Raw genomic sequence first — 15104 nt, forward strand, 5'->3', positions numbered from 1 at the left:
AAAAGAGAGAGAACAAGATGGGACAACGACGACAATCCGAGGACCAGTTGGCGTAGAATTCAACGAGCCATGTGACACGACTGTCCCGCTGCAGCTCCTCCTAATGAGTGAAGAACACAAAGTTACACTCAAACCAACCCACCCCTCTGAGCAGGGCATGATCAGTTAGAGAGTTCGCTTTTTTTTGGTATTTTAGTTTAGGAATTTTTAAATGTCAGACATACAATTAATATAATATCATATAACTGGATTTCAGTGTTTGATGGAAACTGCTCTAATTTCAAACAAAATGATTAATAGACTCAATCACTCCATGAACTTTCAAATAAAATAACACTCCCAACTGATGTAACTGTATGTAATTCCCACCTCTTTTGTTTTTATCTATCATTACAAAGACCAGTGGCACTACTATACATGCAAATGGTCAGCTGATATCAGACAGGACTCACGTCGATGGTCTTGTCACTGAAGTACTTGATGTACTCTGGGCCCATGTAGAGAGGTGGCTGACAGGTCATGACAAATGCTGCAGAAAATACACAGATAAACAGACTGATGAGCTTAAAAAGGATAAAAACAATGTACATTTTACAGTTTATCCAGTGGTAGTCTCTGTTCACCTATGATACTTTGGTAAAAAAACATTTTTATTTGTGTTATTTCTTATTTAAGTTTTCTCATTTTATGTTTCCTTTCTTAAATTCTGCCATCTTGTCCTATGTTTTTATGTAATTTGATTATTTTAGGTGTACACTTTGGTCAACAGCTGTTTTTAAATGTGCTATAAAGATAAATTTGACTTTGAATGAATGCTTCGAGGTCTGGATTCAACTGGGCCATCGGAACACTTTGATTCTGCAGTCATTCTGTTGTAGATTTGCTGCTGTGCTTGGGATCATTGTCCCGCTACATGACCCTTTTTTTGACCAAGTTTTAGTTTTTTTGGAGAGATGGGCATACATGTGGAAGAGTTCATGGTCCACTCAGTGGAGTATCCAAGTCCTGTGGCTGCAAAACAAGCCCAAATCATCAGCACTCCACTACCGTGTTTGACAGTTGCTTTGAGGTGTTTGTGGCTTATAAGCTTTGTTTGGGTGTCTCCAGACATGGCGATGCATGTTATGGCCTGCTACGACCCCCTCTGCTAGGGGACAGGGAGGAATAACATACATAAGCATACATACACAGGAAACTAAATGAAGAAAAGGTTTAATTGCAGAAATTCAAACTGAAAACCGACAGGGCTGCATTCTGCAGGCCACTGTGCAACCAGTTAACATATAATACGATAACACAGACGAGGGTAAAAGTTAAGGTTTAACTAAGGCAAATTCGCATCACAAAACTCCAATCAAACTCAGTTCACCCATATACCGGGGTTAACAAGCAAAGTTCAACACTATGAACAGGGTTTAACAAAAAGTTCAAAGAGGGAGGCACGAAGGGCAAACTGCATGTCCTAAGCAGCAGCCCCTGAGTGAAGACTTTCCTTAGCAGGAAAGACAGGTGTGTGTTGATACGCACCTGAATGCTTCAGACCAGAAAAGCTGCCAAAACATCTGTTTTTATGGATCTGCTACCCAACTGCTACTTACCCTCTTAATTTCTTATGGAAGCTGTAAGGATGTGCTTAGTTTATCACACACTGCTTCTGCACTTTTGTTAATTAATGACACAGTAAAACATGTCATGTGGTATTGTTCATATGAGGTAACATTTACCTAAATTTTAAGACTTGCTAAGGACCAAATTATTTTTTAATTATGTGCTGATATAGAAAAGAAGAAGAGTCTAGATGATATTTAATCTCAGTCAGGGTTTCTTATTTGAAAACAGAAATGACACTATGTAAAAAAAAAAACTAAAAAAAAAACCAAGATCCAAGATGTTAGTTAACATTTTGAAACAATACCCTTGCAGATACATTATGCCTGATTGTTGCTGGTGTACCTGTTGTAGAGTCACTTCAAATGCAAGATAATGTAATTTACTTCATGTTAGAGAAACAGCTGTATATTTGTCTCATGTGTCTTCCTTTATATTATGCAGCTACAACTGTACTGGACTCCGCTTTGGGAAGATAGACATTGGTCGCTATGAAGAGGTTTCAAAGAAGTCAGTTTTGGGGGGCTTTTTTGCCTTTAATAAATGATCTTTAATTATCCAGTATTGCTCGATTCTTTCTAGAATTCTATTGACTGGTATTAACTGTCTTTCTGAACAGGTACAGGGTTAGTACTTCTCCTCTGGCCAAGCAGCTACCTTCAGTTCTGCTTTTTCAAGGAGGACGGGAAGTTATGAGGCGTCCAATGGTGGACAGCAAAGGTAGAGCTGTATCTTGGACCATGAACGAGGTACGTCTATTCAGATTGTAAGAAAACACATGAAATAAGACCTGAGTAGATGCTGCTTGCTTACACATGCAGACAGCATAAATACATTTTGTATCACCCACAGGAGAACATCATCCGAGAGTTTAACCTCAACGAGCTCTTCCAGAAATCCAAGAAGCTGAACAAAAGCCATGGTTTGAAGGAAGAGGAGCAGAATGGCTCTCAGCCACAAGAGGGTGGCGAGGAGCTTCCTCCTGACACCGACAATATGGAGCAGCCAAAAGAGAGCAAGAAAGACCAGTGAAGAGAGGGGCTGCATCAAGTCTTTGCTTTGCTCTTAACATTTCTGTAACTTTCCTTATTGTAACAGCCAAATATTTTTAGTTTAAGGGAAGAAAACAAGCTCCACTACCACAAGAAATAGTCTCTACACTGTAAGTCTTTATTGTGGGGAAATACCCATAACCGCTGATCTTATTTAAACGATCTGTGTGTGATGCAGATTGAAGCAGCAGCGATTTTGGAGCATTTTATTACACTAAGTTATTGACGAACAAAAAAAGATTTTTGCTAATTTTTTTTCCACTTTTGTCAACGTGTCATTGGTTCTTTTGCTGCCTGTATTTATTGACTGGTTTGTTTACTTTTGTGTCAGAAAAGCCAAAGTAAAAGCTTGAGGTGAAACAAAGTAAGACTGCGTGCAATGATAAAATCCAAGACACATTCTCTTTCAACAGTTTGACCTTTTTATTCTGACACACATCTTTTTAAAAATTCTTTATAAGGCCATTTTGGAATTTTTTTTTTAAATGTTCTCATTACAGATAGTTGAAACTCGTTCGTTCCATTCATCACAGCCAACAACAGCAATATTTTATCTCACATAGAATTTACTTGCTATACTCACATAGGTTCAGGTTGTTCAGTGGCCACCATCCCTTGGCCAGAGCGGGAAGAAAAAAAAAAGTCAACACAGGTTCTCTTTATTTCTCTGTACGACGGCTGCTTTGTGCCATTTGTGATTTTTTTTTTTTTTTCTGGATGCCACTCGCACAGAAACCGGATGGGCGTTTGACAATAATCTCACAAGAATGCACGCCAGAGAAGCAGCAATGAACCGAAAAATAAAGTTTTTTTTAAAGAGTCACATGCACACTGAAGACACAGCCTGGTAGGGTATAAAACTCGTACTGAACAGTGATATTTGTGTGCTTCAAGCATGTACTTTCTCCCCCAAAATGATGTGCCATGTTCCCTTTAACATTCTGCAAACATTGCTGTGGGCCTTTACAGAAAAAAATAAATAAATAAGCTTTCTGTAATGCCCAATCGTGAAAAACAAACACTCCTCTTCTGATTAATCCCTTTCTTAACATGGCTGTGGGTATCAAAGTGAGAAGTGTTCCTTTTAACAAGAAAAAAAAAAAGCAAATGAAGCAAGAAATTCTAAATACTTAAAAGAAAAAAGTGTAAAAAAAATTAAAATAATTAGAAAAAATAAAAACATGCTTCACTACGAATGGTCTCAAGGCAAGGAAAATAAACAAACCCCAACGAACACACTGGCCAATTTCAAACCAGTCCCTCTTACATATTCAGTGGCATGGCATTAAAATTTAATGAAATAAAAACAGAGTCTATATTCTCTCTAAAAAAAAAAAAAAAACTATCTGGGACTGGTTTGAAATCAAGTACAGAACTACAAAGTTTCTTTCCACTGGTGAAATAAATAAGCCCTTCCCCGCTGCTCCTATTTGGCTGGCCATCTGTTAAAGGTATAAGGTTGCTAGCATCTTGACTGACTGACAGACAAAAACCTCTCAGAAAGAAAAGAGAATAAAAACACCAAAAAGACATACGATGATCTTAAAGCTACAAACAGATTTTGCATAATGTCTCTAGCATAAACATTACAAGCGTACATTCCACAAAGATGCTTGTGCTGCGATTGTGAGAATTAACATTTCTTTGTGGCTTTTAAGAAAGAATAGAAAAAAAAACAACCTGTAATTTTTTGCCACTTCAGGTGTCCACCAAAGGATCATCATCATCTTCTTCTTTGGACAGTGAAAACTCCAGCAAAAACTTTGAATAGCTGATGCAGCCATCATTTCTCAACAGGCAACTGATTTTTAAATCGCTTTCATGAATAATTACATACAGTATAACTGCCACCGTTATCAATAGTCATCTCCAATACCTGACAATTTCACCCAATAATAATCTGTATACATTTATATAAAACAATATTTAAAAAAAGACTTATAAAACTAAAATGATACTGTCTTTATAGATTGGACTCTTTACTCCATGATTCTTATCAATATACAGATTGTGTGGTCCGTTCAGACATTATTATTGGTCAACAGTCCGAAATCCTCCCTCTTAAAGTTTTACATCCACTGGATAAAGGCCATCCTTTCTATGAGTGTCAGACACTGTTGTCAGTACTCTGTGTGCTAATGTACCAAAGTAAAATGGCAAATCATTGACTAGCTATGCGTGCTCTATAGACAAATCTGTACCCAGCTGTGATGATACAGTCGCATCAGTCTATGGCTCACAAAGTGGCTAATTGTTTGTTCAAATCTGAAAGGCTGGCAGATAAGACTGGCCAGTGGCATTACAAAGATAATAAAGTGAGTACCAAACAGGCCTGCTCCCTTAGTCCAGCGCAGCAGGAGCCTGCAGTCATGAATAATATCCAGCTCGGGTAAAAGACAAGTGGAAGTTGTCCAGTGACTTTCTCCCATCCTTGTGGCAGATCATGTGGGATGTTTGTCACTTAAACCGATATCTCATATGTGGTCCCTCCGACACCGGTTACCTTCTTCACCCCTCCCCCTGGTTTGGATGTGGTGTGATTAGCCAAGACTGGGCGAGAGGTGGATCTGATTGGACAGCCATCGGGAGGGGAGGAGCCACATCAGGGTAGAGGAGAGAGAAGAGAGAGAAGAGAGGGAGATGCAGGTGAGTGGTTCTTTTTCGAAAATAAAGCACTAACCGCAGAAGTTTCTTTACACGAGATCTTGTAAGGCATTCGGTAACTACACTGAGTGAGGACAGGGGAAAGACACAAAAGACTACAAGGCAAAACACAGCAGCATGGGCAGACATGTCACATTCCGACAACTAAACCAAAAAGACTTACACAGACACAGTTTACTATTCAAGCACTAAACAGGTAAAGACTAAGTAAAACATGAAGGAGGAAAAGGAAGACTCACACAGATCATGGAAGAAGAGGACGGCTGACACAAACCAGGAAGGAAGAGGAGTAGGAAAAGGAGAAGGAGGAAGAAGAGTAGCAGGCTGACGGATCTGGCGACGGATCACTACTCACTGTGTAGCCTGTTGCCCTCCTCCCCCTCCCAGCACAGCACCTCCTCCTGCAAGCCGAGGCTTGTGCTGAGGCCCTGCCTCCATATTGTAAGGCAGGGACTTGCCTAGGGAGAGGCCACGAGGAGGCGGGGAGACAGGGGGCTCGAGCGATCGAGCCCCAGGAGAAGAGGATGAGGAGGAAGGGTTACGAGGGGGACGGGAAGAGAAGTCCTGGTTATGCTGAAGCAGGTGGTGGGTCTCAAGTGGCCCAGCGGAGGAGGGAAGGGGAGGGCTGACAGCACGCAGGTAGGCCTTGTGGGGGGAGGAGAAAGTGGCAGAGCCCTGGAGCAGCTGCCCCTCCCTCTGCTGGGCAATCTGAGCTGAGAGAAAGGGCGACGTGTAGCCCTGCAGCGGAGTACTGGGTGACACCACCTCAGTCTGGCCCCTTACAGCTGAAGAGAGAAATGGAGCATGAGGCTTCTGTGGTGACAGCTCGTGGGCGGCTGACTCGAACTCTGGGCTCTCGGATGGTGTCAGCAGGCTATCATAGGACAGGCTGCCATTCCGAGGTGTCTGATTGGCCAGGCTTTTGTAGCTGGTGTCTGTGGTGCCCTCTGAATGGAGCGTGGCCAGCGGGTTATGTGCAGTGTGTGCTGAGCGCAGGCTGGAGGAGTGTGAGCCACCAGTGGACAGAACCAGAGAGGATGGGTAGGAGGTGTAGGAGCGCCCAGTCAGGGAGTAACCTGACATGCCCCCTAACACCCCACCAGCAGTCCCGCCAGGGCCTCCGGGGCCCTCGCCCCTTTCCCCTCCCCCTCTGCGCACCCCTACACCTCCCCCCACCACTGTGGTTCCATCCAAGCTGCTCGGCTCAGAGCGGTAGCTAGGTTGGCGGCTGGACTGCAGGATGGAAGGAGATGGAGAGTCAAGACTCTCTCCACGGATCATCTGAAGAGGAGAGAGGAGGAGAAACAGACCAAAGGGGAGAGGGTAAGGAAAAGTGTGATGAAGATGAAAGCAGGAGTAAAGAGGGGAGGGAGAAAGATGAAAATTACCACCTTGCCGTGGGAATAGAAAGCAGAGAACAGAAAGCAATTTTGTAGAGATTTTTAAACAGGGGAAAAAAAAAAAATAAAAATAAAAGAGTGGTGGGGAGAACTGGATGCTTGACCGGTGTGCTACTCAATCATCACACTACTGGATTGGGAATATTGACTGGTTTCAACAAGCACTAACACTGCATGTCAAAGACTATGTGTGTCAACAAATGAATGGAAATACAAAAACATATGGAACATGAACTATACATTGCAGTCAATGCAGTCTCAGGGGAAAAGGACAGATCCATTCAAACACACAGAGACAGCCAAAGGGATACAGGTATACACACGTACTGAGACTTACTGATCAACCGATGGCCACTGAATGAACAATTTAAAGTAAAAAAAAAAAGGGGCATGTATTAACCATTAAGGATTTAGAGGGGCAGGGCATATAAGCCACCAACGCTTCCCCTGTTTCACGCATTAAGCTTGAGCACATCTGTGAGTTTTTCCTCATTAAGCTATGTATAAATCAACAAGGCTGTGTGCAGATGGTATTTTGATTTGATTATGTCTGCGTTTTAAATGTAATTAACTTCAGCTATTTTTTCCTTTTCGTACATGGTTTACACAGAGCACTTTAAGGTGTCTGTAAACTAAGATCTACCTTGTTGGGATGTGTGAGTGCAGTGTGGTTTCTCCCTGGGCTGTTGAAGGTTGGCCGGTACTTATACATTGATGGCGTAGGTGGTGCTTCAGTCAGCAAGCTGCTCTCTGAGTGACAAGAAACCAAAAGTGACATTTGAACAAGGTCTGTTTATGATTAGAAAACAAATATTCATCTATTTACACAAAAGCTAAGAACTCTCTCTGCATATTCTGTCATACAAAGTGGAATCCTAGGTTCAATTATGCATTTGTATGTGCATCTCACCCTCTGTGTCAGCACGGGGAAGGCCAGGGTAACGAAGCTCTGGCTTTGGAGGAGGTGGAGCCTCTGCATCCGCTGACTGGCTCTCCATCTGATCTAGACTACTCTTGGACTGGAAAGGATGAGGACCGAAAACAAAAAGCCATTCAGTGAAATCAGACTGCCTGGAACAGAGGGCTACATCTGTAACGTTTTCCAGGTTTTGATATCTGATTAATGTTGCAGACAATTTCAGGATCCTGTGGGAGTGAATTATCTTTTCTCATAACCAAACATTAAAAAAAGAAAAGAAAGTTTGACACCCAATGACTGAGGGGAAAATGTAAAATAATTAAATAATTAATTTTTTTTAAAAAAGCATCTTCCATCACACAAACTCTTGAATGTTCTGAGTTTTGCCCTCCATGCTATTGAGTCACGACAGACACACACCTCTCTCAAAACACGCAGTTTCACAACATAGACGGTGATACATGGTAATACTAACAAGTTAATATTTGGTACAATGACCTTTATTCTTCAACACAGGCAGCTTTCTACTATGTTCTTCAAGTAGTCTTCAGGAGCACTTCTCCAGGCTTCTTGAAGGACTCTTCTTTGCATGTTAGCTGCATTTTGATCTGTTCTCTGTCAAGATGATCCCACTCATCCCTAACACACGTAGAGTGTTCCAGACTTTGGGGAGACCAATCCATGACTCTTAGTATCACACTGCTGTTTTTTTTTTGTTTCCTTTTATATCCAGATATTTTTTACTGTATTTGCAGTGTTTTTGGGAGTACTATCACAAACAAAGCCACTACCATTAAGATGCTTTCCACAAGTAGCTCAATGTGGCTCAATATCGTGCAATTCTTTTCTGCAATCATAATTCCATTAATTATAACAAAATCTCCAATACCACTAGCTGAAATGCAGCCCTAAACCATTCACATGCATTTCAGCTAGTGGTGATCAACAACTCTTGAATCACTCTTGTTGGAAAATTCTGACAAAACAACACAAAGAAGAAGAAGACTACTATTAAGTTATTCAATCTCTACTAATAGTATGGTCTGCAAAACTACACCTGCTGCTACTTTCCAGCAGCTGCAGCACCAATATAAACTACATTAGCTGACTGCTAACAACCAGAGTTTCTGTGTTGCTTCTGACCTTTTAATATTTAAACATGAAATTAAAATTGATGAAATATTTTGTGCACCAGATTTCTCTTCTCTAAAACTCATACCACAGTAATAATATAGACATATAGCATATCTGTGGAGCTGTTATAAAGCGCTATACAAATACAGGCCATTTACCAGGCCATTTATATCCAGACTTCTCTGTACAGACTGCATGTGTTTGTTCAATTCATTATAACTCACCCTAGTGCTATGTCGGTCATTCTGGATGCCGTTGTCCAAGACCTTGGCTTCTAGTTGAGCTTCAGTGAGAGCAGGTCTAAGAAAAGGTGGCTGAACTTCCACCATCTGCCGGCCCCGCCAACGACCTATGTATCTATAACACACACACACACACACGTATTCAAAAAGATACAACCCAGCTCTGTTGACCAACACCTCACCCACTCACTCCAAAGGTCTGCATTAGATATTTAATTACCTCAACAGACCAGAATGAACTATAAAAGAGTAGGGTGGAAAAGTGGAAGGGGAAAGAGAGCAATGGAAAGAAAGAGGTAGTGGAAAAGGAATAACTGCAGAGCTGAGTGTTAAACGGGGGGGAGTAAATAGATGAGTGCAGAGAAGAAAGATTGCTGACCTGGGGGCTTGGGAGCTGCAGAGTACATGGGTAATATTCCTCAAGCAGCCGTTGGTGAAAGGGTTAACGCCTCCCCGAAACTTCCCTGTCACCTACGCAGAGGGAGCGAGATAAAACAGTTGCATACCTAACAAAAACACATTAACCAGTGTAAAGCATGCCTGACTTATCTCAGTGATGCAGACCGTGATTTGCACAACCACCTCTGGTATGTACCTGTTCATTTGTGGTTCGACCGCGAGCCACCAGCACTATGTGAAACCCAGTCAGACCAGCGACTGGGACAAAAAACAGGCCAGCCACACACATCACACCCATACTGGTGGGGGGGTTGTCAAGGAAATCACAAAAAGAAAAACCCCTGTCATAAGACACAGGAAAATCTATTCCAATGATGTGTTTTGTGTTTGAGAGTTCCATAATGTGTTGTGCATTTCTATGACAGACTTATGCCAAGTAAAGGATACGTAACAGCAGCACCTGGCGTGTCCAACTCCTGTTGGTGGTGCAGGACATAAACCAAGCCAAAGCCAAATACGTTCATGATGTGGGTTGTGAGAGAAAGTAAGAATAGGAAGAAATAACGATAATTCCTCCGACCAATGCAGTTGTTCACCCAAGGACAGTGGTGATCAAAATCCTAAGAATAAATAAAAAGATTAAAAGATATCTCTCAGAGGGAAACGATAAGAATAAGCAACAACTACAGTACATCATATTGCATGTCCACACAATTTCCACCTCCCACACTCACACATGAAAACTAAGAATAGGACAGATCTAGGCTGTGTAGTGAAACCACACAGGAGTGTATAGAAGCCCACTGTGAAATTAGGACTTGCTATTAAAACTGAAAGACATTTTAACATGAATATATAACAGTCATTTAGGTCATTTTATTACATTAAGTGCTAAAACTCATGGAAACATCAGATTTCCAAGATTGTGTTTCCCTACCATTTAGTTTATAGGTTAAAAAAGAAATAGCATAACCAAGGCAACAACAGAAATTTTAATTAAAAGATTTTTAGCATACATAATTACAAAACATTATCCAATTTTTAATGAAGTTCACTCATTGCTGTATGATACTACCAATTCATTTCTAATTTAGAGCCACAAGAATACCCAGTCAACATTATTAAGCAGGGATAAATGTATAATTATGTACCTCCACACAGTTGTCGCACACTGAGCAGTGCGAGCAGCGCGGTGGTCGGTAGAAGCGGCATGTTGAGCACCACTTCATGCGCACCTGGATGCCTTTGATCTCCACTGTCTTATAGAGTGGAGCGCGGAAGTCATCCTCTTTGTCCTCATCTTCCTCCGCTGCAGACACAGACAACCTGAGATTAAACTTGTATCATAATCACCTAATAACCATCTCACACGGTCTCTCTAAATTACTTTATAGGCAGTGAGTATTCCAACAAATAGTCTTATTTTGCATGTACTTTAAAAGTATTGCACATGCATCATTAGGACGTGACATTTTACTTTCTAGAAGTTCACCTCTGGGAAAGATTCCAGGATCCATAAAAGTGGCCATGCAGAAGTTGGCGAGGGTGAAGAGGAAGATTACGGCATTATATATAGGAATGACAGAGGAGAAATGCTCTGACAACCATGGGCACCTGGAGAGTGTTAAGGAGGATGGAAACAAAATTACAGTTAGACAAGCTTCCACCAATCCCCACACTTAGTGGTAAGATGTGGAAAGGAAAAAAAGTAACCAAGTAACATTTCACACTCCATCATCAACTTCTTATAAGCTTATGTGCAAGCTAAACAACTGCCCACAGAAGTTGCTCAGTGGCAGAAATAGGAGACTGTGTTTGTGTTGGGGAGGTGACAGGTGTGGCTGCGATAAACTATGAACAAATGTTCCTGAAAAGCTGTCAACTTACTTTGAATGAAAAAACATTAAAAGAACAGCAAAAAAAAACTGCTTATTTTAACACTGAACATAATGCATGTGGACGCTCCAGCATGTACAAACACGTGTATGTACACACATGTAGGCCCTTTAAAACCCATGTTTGATATGAAACAAAACCAAGAAACACTCACGTGAAGCAGAAGAAGAGCGTTGTGGCTCCGACAAGGAAAGTGGTGGCTGCAGACACCGGGACGTACCGGCTGGGTCGAAATGGACGGGGAGGAGCAGAAGCAACGCCACCTACTCCTCCCCCAACCCCCCCACTGCTGAAGCCAGGCATCAGAGATAGAGAGAGGGTGGAGGAAGACAGAGAGAGGTAGCTATCTACTGTCTACCTGCTGTAAAGGGGTGCTTTCCAGGTCAAAATGACATATGTGGCGTTCGTCTGGGAGGAGGGGCCATAGCTACTGACTGGAAAAGAAAACCAACACTATGCAAAGCAGCAAATAAAGGGAAACATTAGGGGTTTTCTGTGTCCAGAAACTAAATGTCTCCCAGTACTAATATAATCACTAAAAACAGATTTTTTTTTATTTTTTTTTACATAGCAATATACAAACTGCTGTGTACAGCTTGTTGTAAATATTTGTGTGCATAACCTTAATAGAAGCTTATAAAAGCAAAACTATACAAGAGCAGTGTGATACAAAAATATGTATAGGTAATTCATAAATATTTTTGTATGGCTTTAATGGAACTGTATTTGGTGCAACAATATAAATAAATCTAATCTTCTACTGTTACTCCCTGGCACCAGTGCAAACGTAACACTGCTGTGCATATACGCGAAAGGACCAGCACTCACGCACAAAACACTGGAACAGCTCAGGGTTTACATTAATGCTCCATCACTGGGCTTCAGTTCTGATTATCCCGCTCAGTGAAAATGAAAAGACCAGAAAAATTAAAGAGGTAGTGGGTGTACAGCCAACAGGCCGAGAGCAGAAGCACATGGAGGAGAACAGGCAGAGGATTGAGCGCAGCAGCTGCTGATGACTTCTGTGATCCTCCCGAGAAGGCTTATTTAGGCACTGGGTGGGTGGAAGAAACTGAGGATAGTGGCAGGAGGGAGAGTTCCAGCATTTCAAACTTAGTCCACAGGGGAAAACAACTAAACAAACAAATTCAGTTTTAAACCAGTTGTGGGAAGCCGTTTAACATCAAACTAAAGTCCAGCTGGGATTTGTTTAAAAAAAAAAAAGCTGCTATTAAAAAGAAAAATCATAAAAAAAAAAAGATGTCTAGCCTTTTATTTACTAGGAAAATAACTCAAAAAACCAAGTGGAGTCCCCTGGATCTTCTGAGACTCCTGTTGTCAGTCTCTGTGTCATTAAGGGCACAAAACCAACTCATTCCACATGGAAGTCCCGTGTATGTCACCGAGGTGTCACCACTTTTTGCTGGGATTGGGTCTTCCACCTCCAAATTCTCTGCAGGTTGAGCTCTTTTCCCATACTGCGTCTCCTAAAGAAAGCCACGTAGAGTTTGGATGTCACATGGTTAGATGCATTCACACCTTTTCCCCCCCTCAAATAAACAAACGAAAACCCCCCCAAAAAAAAACAAAAAGATCTTTGGCTCCTTTTCTTCTTTCACACTTGGGTTCTTTGTGCAAGTTGCTGGACAACCCTGTAAGAAAAATAAATCACACAAAAACTCAATGAGCAGAACAAAGACAGGACCAGAACGAATTTGTTTCAAATAATTGAAGCTTTAATGAGCCCTTGGTTCAGATCAGTAGTGTCCAACCAGTTTGTTCCCACAGTACACCTACATTAATAGTCCCACAAAGTCTATATAGCAAGGCACTTCTATCTGCAATTTTGCTTCATTGGAACACAGCATGCCAACTACAATTTAGCAGTTTGAATCACACAGAAAGTAATCTTTTTGCCCCTCCTGCTATCAATCAGACCCTCTGACCTGTAGAAATATGGCAAATTAAAATCTTATTATTTTTTTGTGTCGCTAGAACAATATTTGTGATGACTTCCGCCTCATGACAAGAAGGTCCTGAGTTCAAATCCAGTTTGAGACCTTTCTGTGTGGAGTTTGAATGTTCTCCCCGTGTCTGTGTGGGCTCTTTCCAGATACTCTGCCTTCCTCACACAGTCCAAAGATAAGGATGAGATTAGGTTGATTCCTAATTCTGAATTAGCCCCCTTGCAATGCTGAAGTGAAGTCCTACCTGTCTTTAGGAAGACCATTTTGGAAACCCGGGATTAGAGTAATGGGTTTATTATCTTTGTCCTATGTGGTGGCAAATTAAATCTTTGCATCTCTGACTGCCAATGCATAATACATCTCATACCATAAGCGTGGAATATAGAATCACCAAATATGTTTGAAAACATGTATACTACAATGTTTTGCAGGTAGCCTTCAATGTATTTCCTTGTTAAATCACAGGCCAAAGGTCTTAGTTTGATTTCACAACAAACCAGACTCACTGACCAAGTTCCTCCTTTCTCTACAAGCTTGCCTTAAGCAGTGTGGGTATTTCACCATAACCCCGTCACCACCTCAGTGACCTCAGGTTGTCAGATGGAAATACCTTCCACGAAGGGAAACTGAAAACAACACACAGACACAACGATCTGTGGAAAAGGTGCACGCCTTTCACACACACAATCACGCTCATACTCCTTAACTCTTGTAGAAAAACTAGTCTGTGAGTACACTGAAAACGGATCCGAAGCAACAGTGTAATCTGATCGTTTGGACACACCTCTCTCGTCAACAACCATCCGTACTAACAAATGGCAGAGAGAGGTGTCAGTAGGTAATAATCGCACTTGCCCCAAAACTACCCCCCCACCACTGTAATACATGTTAATCCTAAAATCTCCGTGTCGAGCATTGCTTATCATGTCACCGCAACAATCTACACATCGCATGCTACAACCGGTCAAGCAAATTTAATACATTTTCCGAGTAACAGTGACATACTCGCGCTTGATTTTTGCCGTCTGCTTTAAATCTACACCCATAGACAGACTTTGACTTCATCTCAAAATGAAACGTTACACATACCAACCGTTAAACAGCAGGCCAGGGCAGTGCTAGGATTCAGTCAAGACCAGCTAACGTTATCATAATCAGCTGCCAACACCGTGAACCTCATAAAAATACACACACCACTGTTTTAAATCCAAAAGCCGCAGAGAAGTAGTAGCCCACGCGACCTACAAAAACCGATTAAAACACGACCCATACTTGGAAATCACAAGATACTGAGTAGGTAATCATACAGTGAGCTTTTTACCTAGCCTAAAGTTTTTTTGCGACACTGTACGATCCTTTACCACAGCTATAAGAGTTAGCTTAACATTAGTTATCTGGCTAGCATGAGAGCTGTACAGTAGCAAATAGATTTTCATTAACAACTGACGAAACAACTGTGGCGAATTTCACCTGAAAAATGGCTAAAAAGAAGAGGTAAAACACACACCTAATCATGAACACACGAGGTGTCTTGCTTGTAGGGTGTGGGTCGATTCGGTCCTCCTTGAGTTAGCCGCTAGCAACCTACTTAGCTCGCCTGCTAGGCCGACGTAGGAATCCCGGAAGTAGCCCGTCAGGCCTCAGGTGGGGCAACCAGCCAATCACAGACATGGAAGGCGTCGACTCTGGGAAAAGAAAAACACTGTGCGTGATGGGCCAGTATTTTTTTTTGTTTGTTTGTTACTAGAAGTAATTCTATATAGATTAACCCTAAAACGATTATGTATTACGTTCTAGGAACATGTGAGTACTTTCATACACTT

The 15104-nt window shown here is 41.6% G+C and overlaps 2 protein-coding genes across 2 annotated transcripts in view; one reads left to right on the top strand and one right to left on the bottom strand.

The window, feature by feature from the left end:
• tmx2a (thioredoxin-related transmembrane protein 2a) overlaps positions 1–3024 on the top strand; it is a gene marked incomplete in the record, with an annotated part of 5070 nt that extends 2046 nt beyond the window's left edge. Inside the window, 3 exon segments of the mRNA XM_042221743.1 lie at positions 2053–2118; positions 2228–2357; positions 2461–3024. Coding sequence (XP_042077677.1) covers positions 2053–2118; positions 2228–2357; positions 2461–2640 — 376 coding nt within the window.
• A 961-nt stretch (positions 3025–3985) lies between these two features.
• Positions 3986–14926, bottom strand: zdhhc5b (zinc finger DHHC-type palmitoyltransferase 5b). Its single transcript, XM_042221740.1, has 12 exons — positions 14789–14926; positions 11469–12966; positions 10911–11032; positions 10570–10727; positions 9866–10038; positions 9615–9717; positions 9399–9490; positions 9002–9134; positions 7635–7743; positions 7368–7474; positions 5680–6605; positions 3986–5227 (listed from the first exon to the last, which is right to left on the bottom strand). Exons 2-12 carry the CDS (start codon positions 11615–11617, stop codon positions 5122–5124), a joined length of 2178 nt encoding a protein of 725 aa, XP_042077674.1. The 5' UTR covers positions 11618–12966; positions 14789–14926; the 3' UTR covers positions 3986–5121.
• Between the last annotated feature and the right edge of the window lie 178 nt (positions 14927–15104).

Source organism: Haplochromis burtoni, unplaced genomic scaffold (assembly GCF_018398535.1).
Source record: "Haplochromis burtoni strain Fernald_Lab_line unplaced genomic scaffold, NCSU_Asbu1 Contig_4, whole genome shotgun sequence".
In the NCBI taxonomy this organism is placed as follows: domain Eukaryota; kingdom Metazoa; phylum Chordata; class Actinopteri; order Cichliformes; family Cichlidae; genus Haplochromis; species Haplochromis burtoni.

Excerpts from the sequence above, each read along its gene's own strand:
- zdhhc5b (XM_042221740.1), bottom strand. The coding sequence starts at position 11,617 with ATGCCTGGCTTCAGCAGTGGGGGGGTTGGGGGAGGAGTAGGTGGCGTT. Across the intron at positions 9,718-9,865 it reads ACGCCAGGTGCTGCTGTTAC|TATGGGTGTGATGTGTGTGG; the intron begins GTATCCTTTACT and ends CCCCCCCACCAG. Across the intron at positions 5,228-5,679 it reads GGAGGGCAACAGGCTACACA|ATCCACCTCTCGCCCAGTCT; the intron begins GTGAGTAGTGAT and ends CTGTCCAATCAG.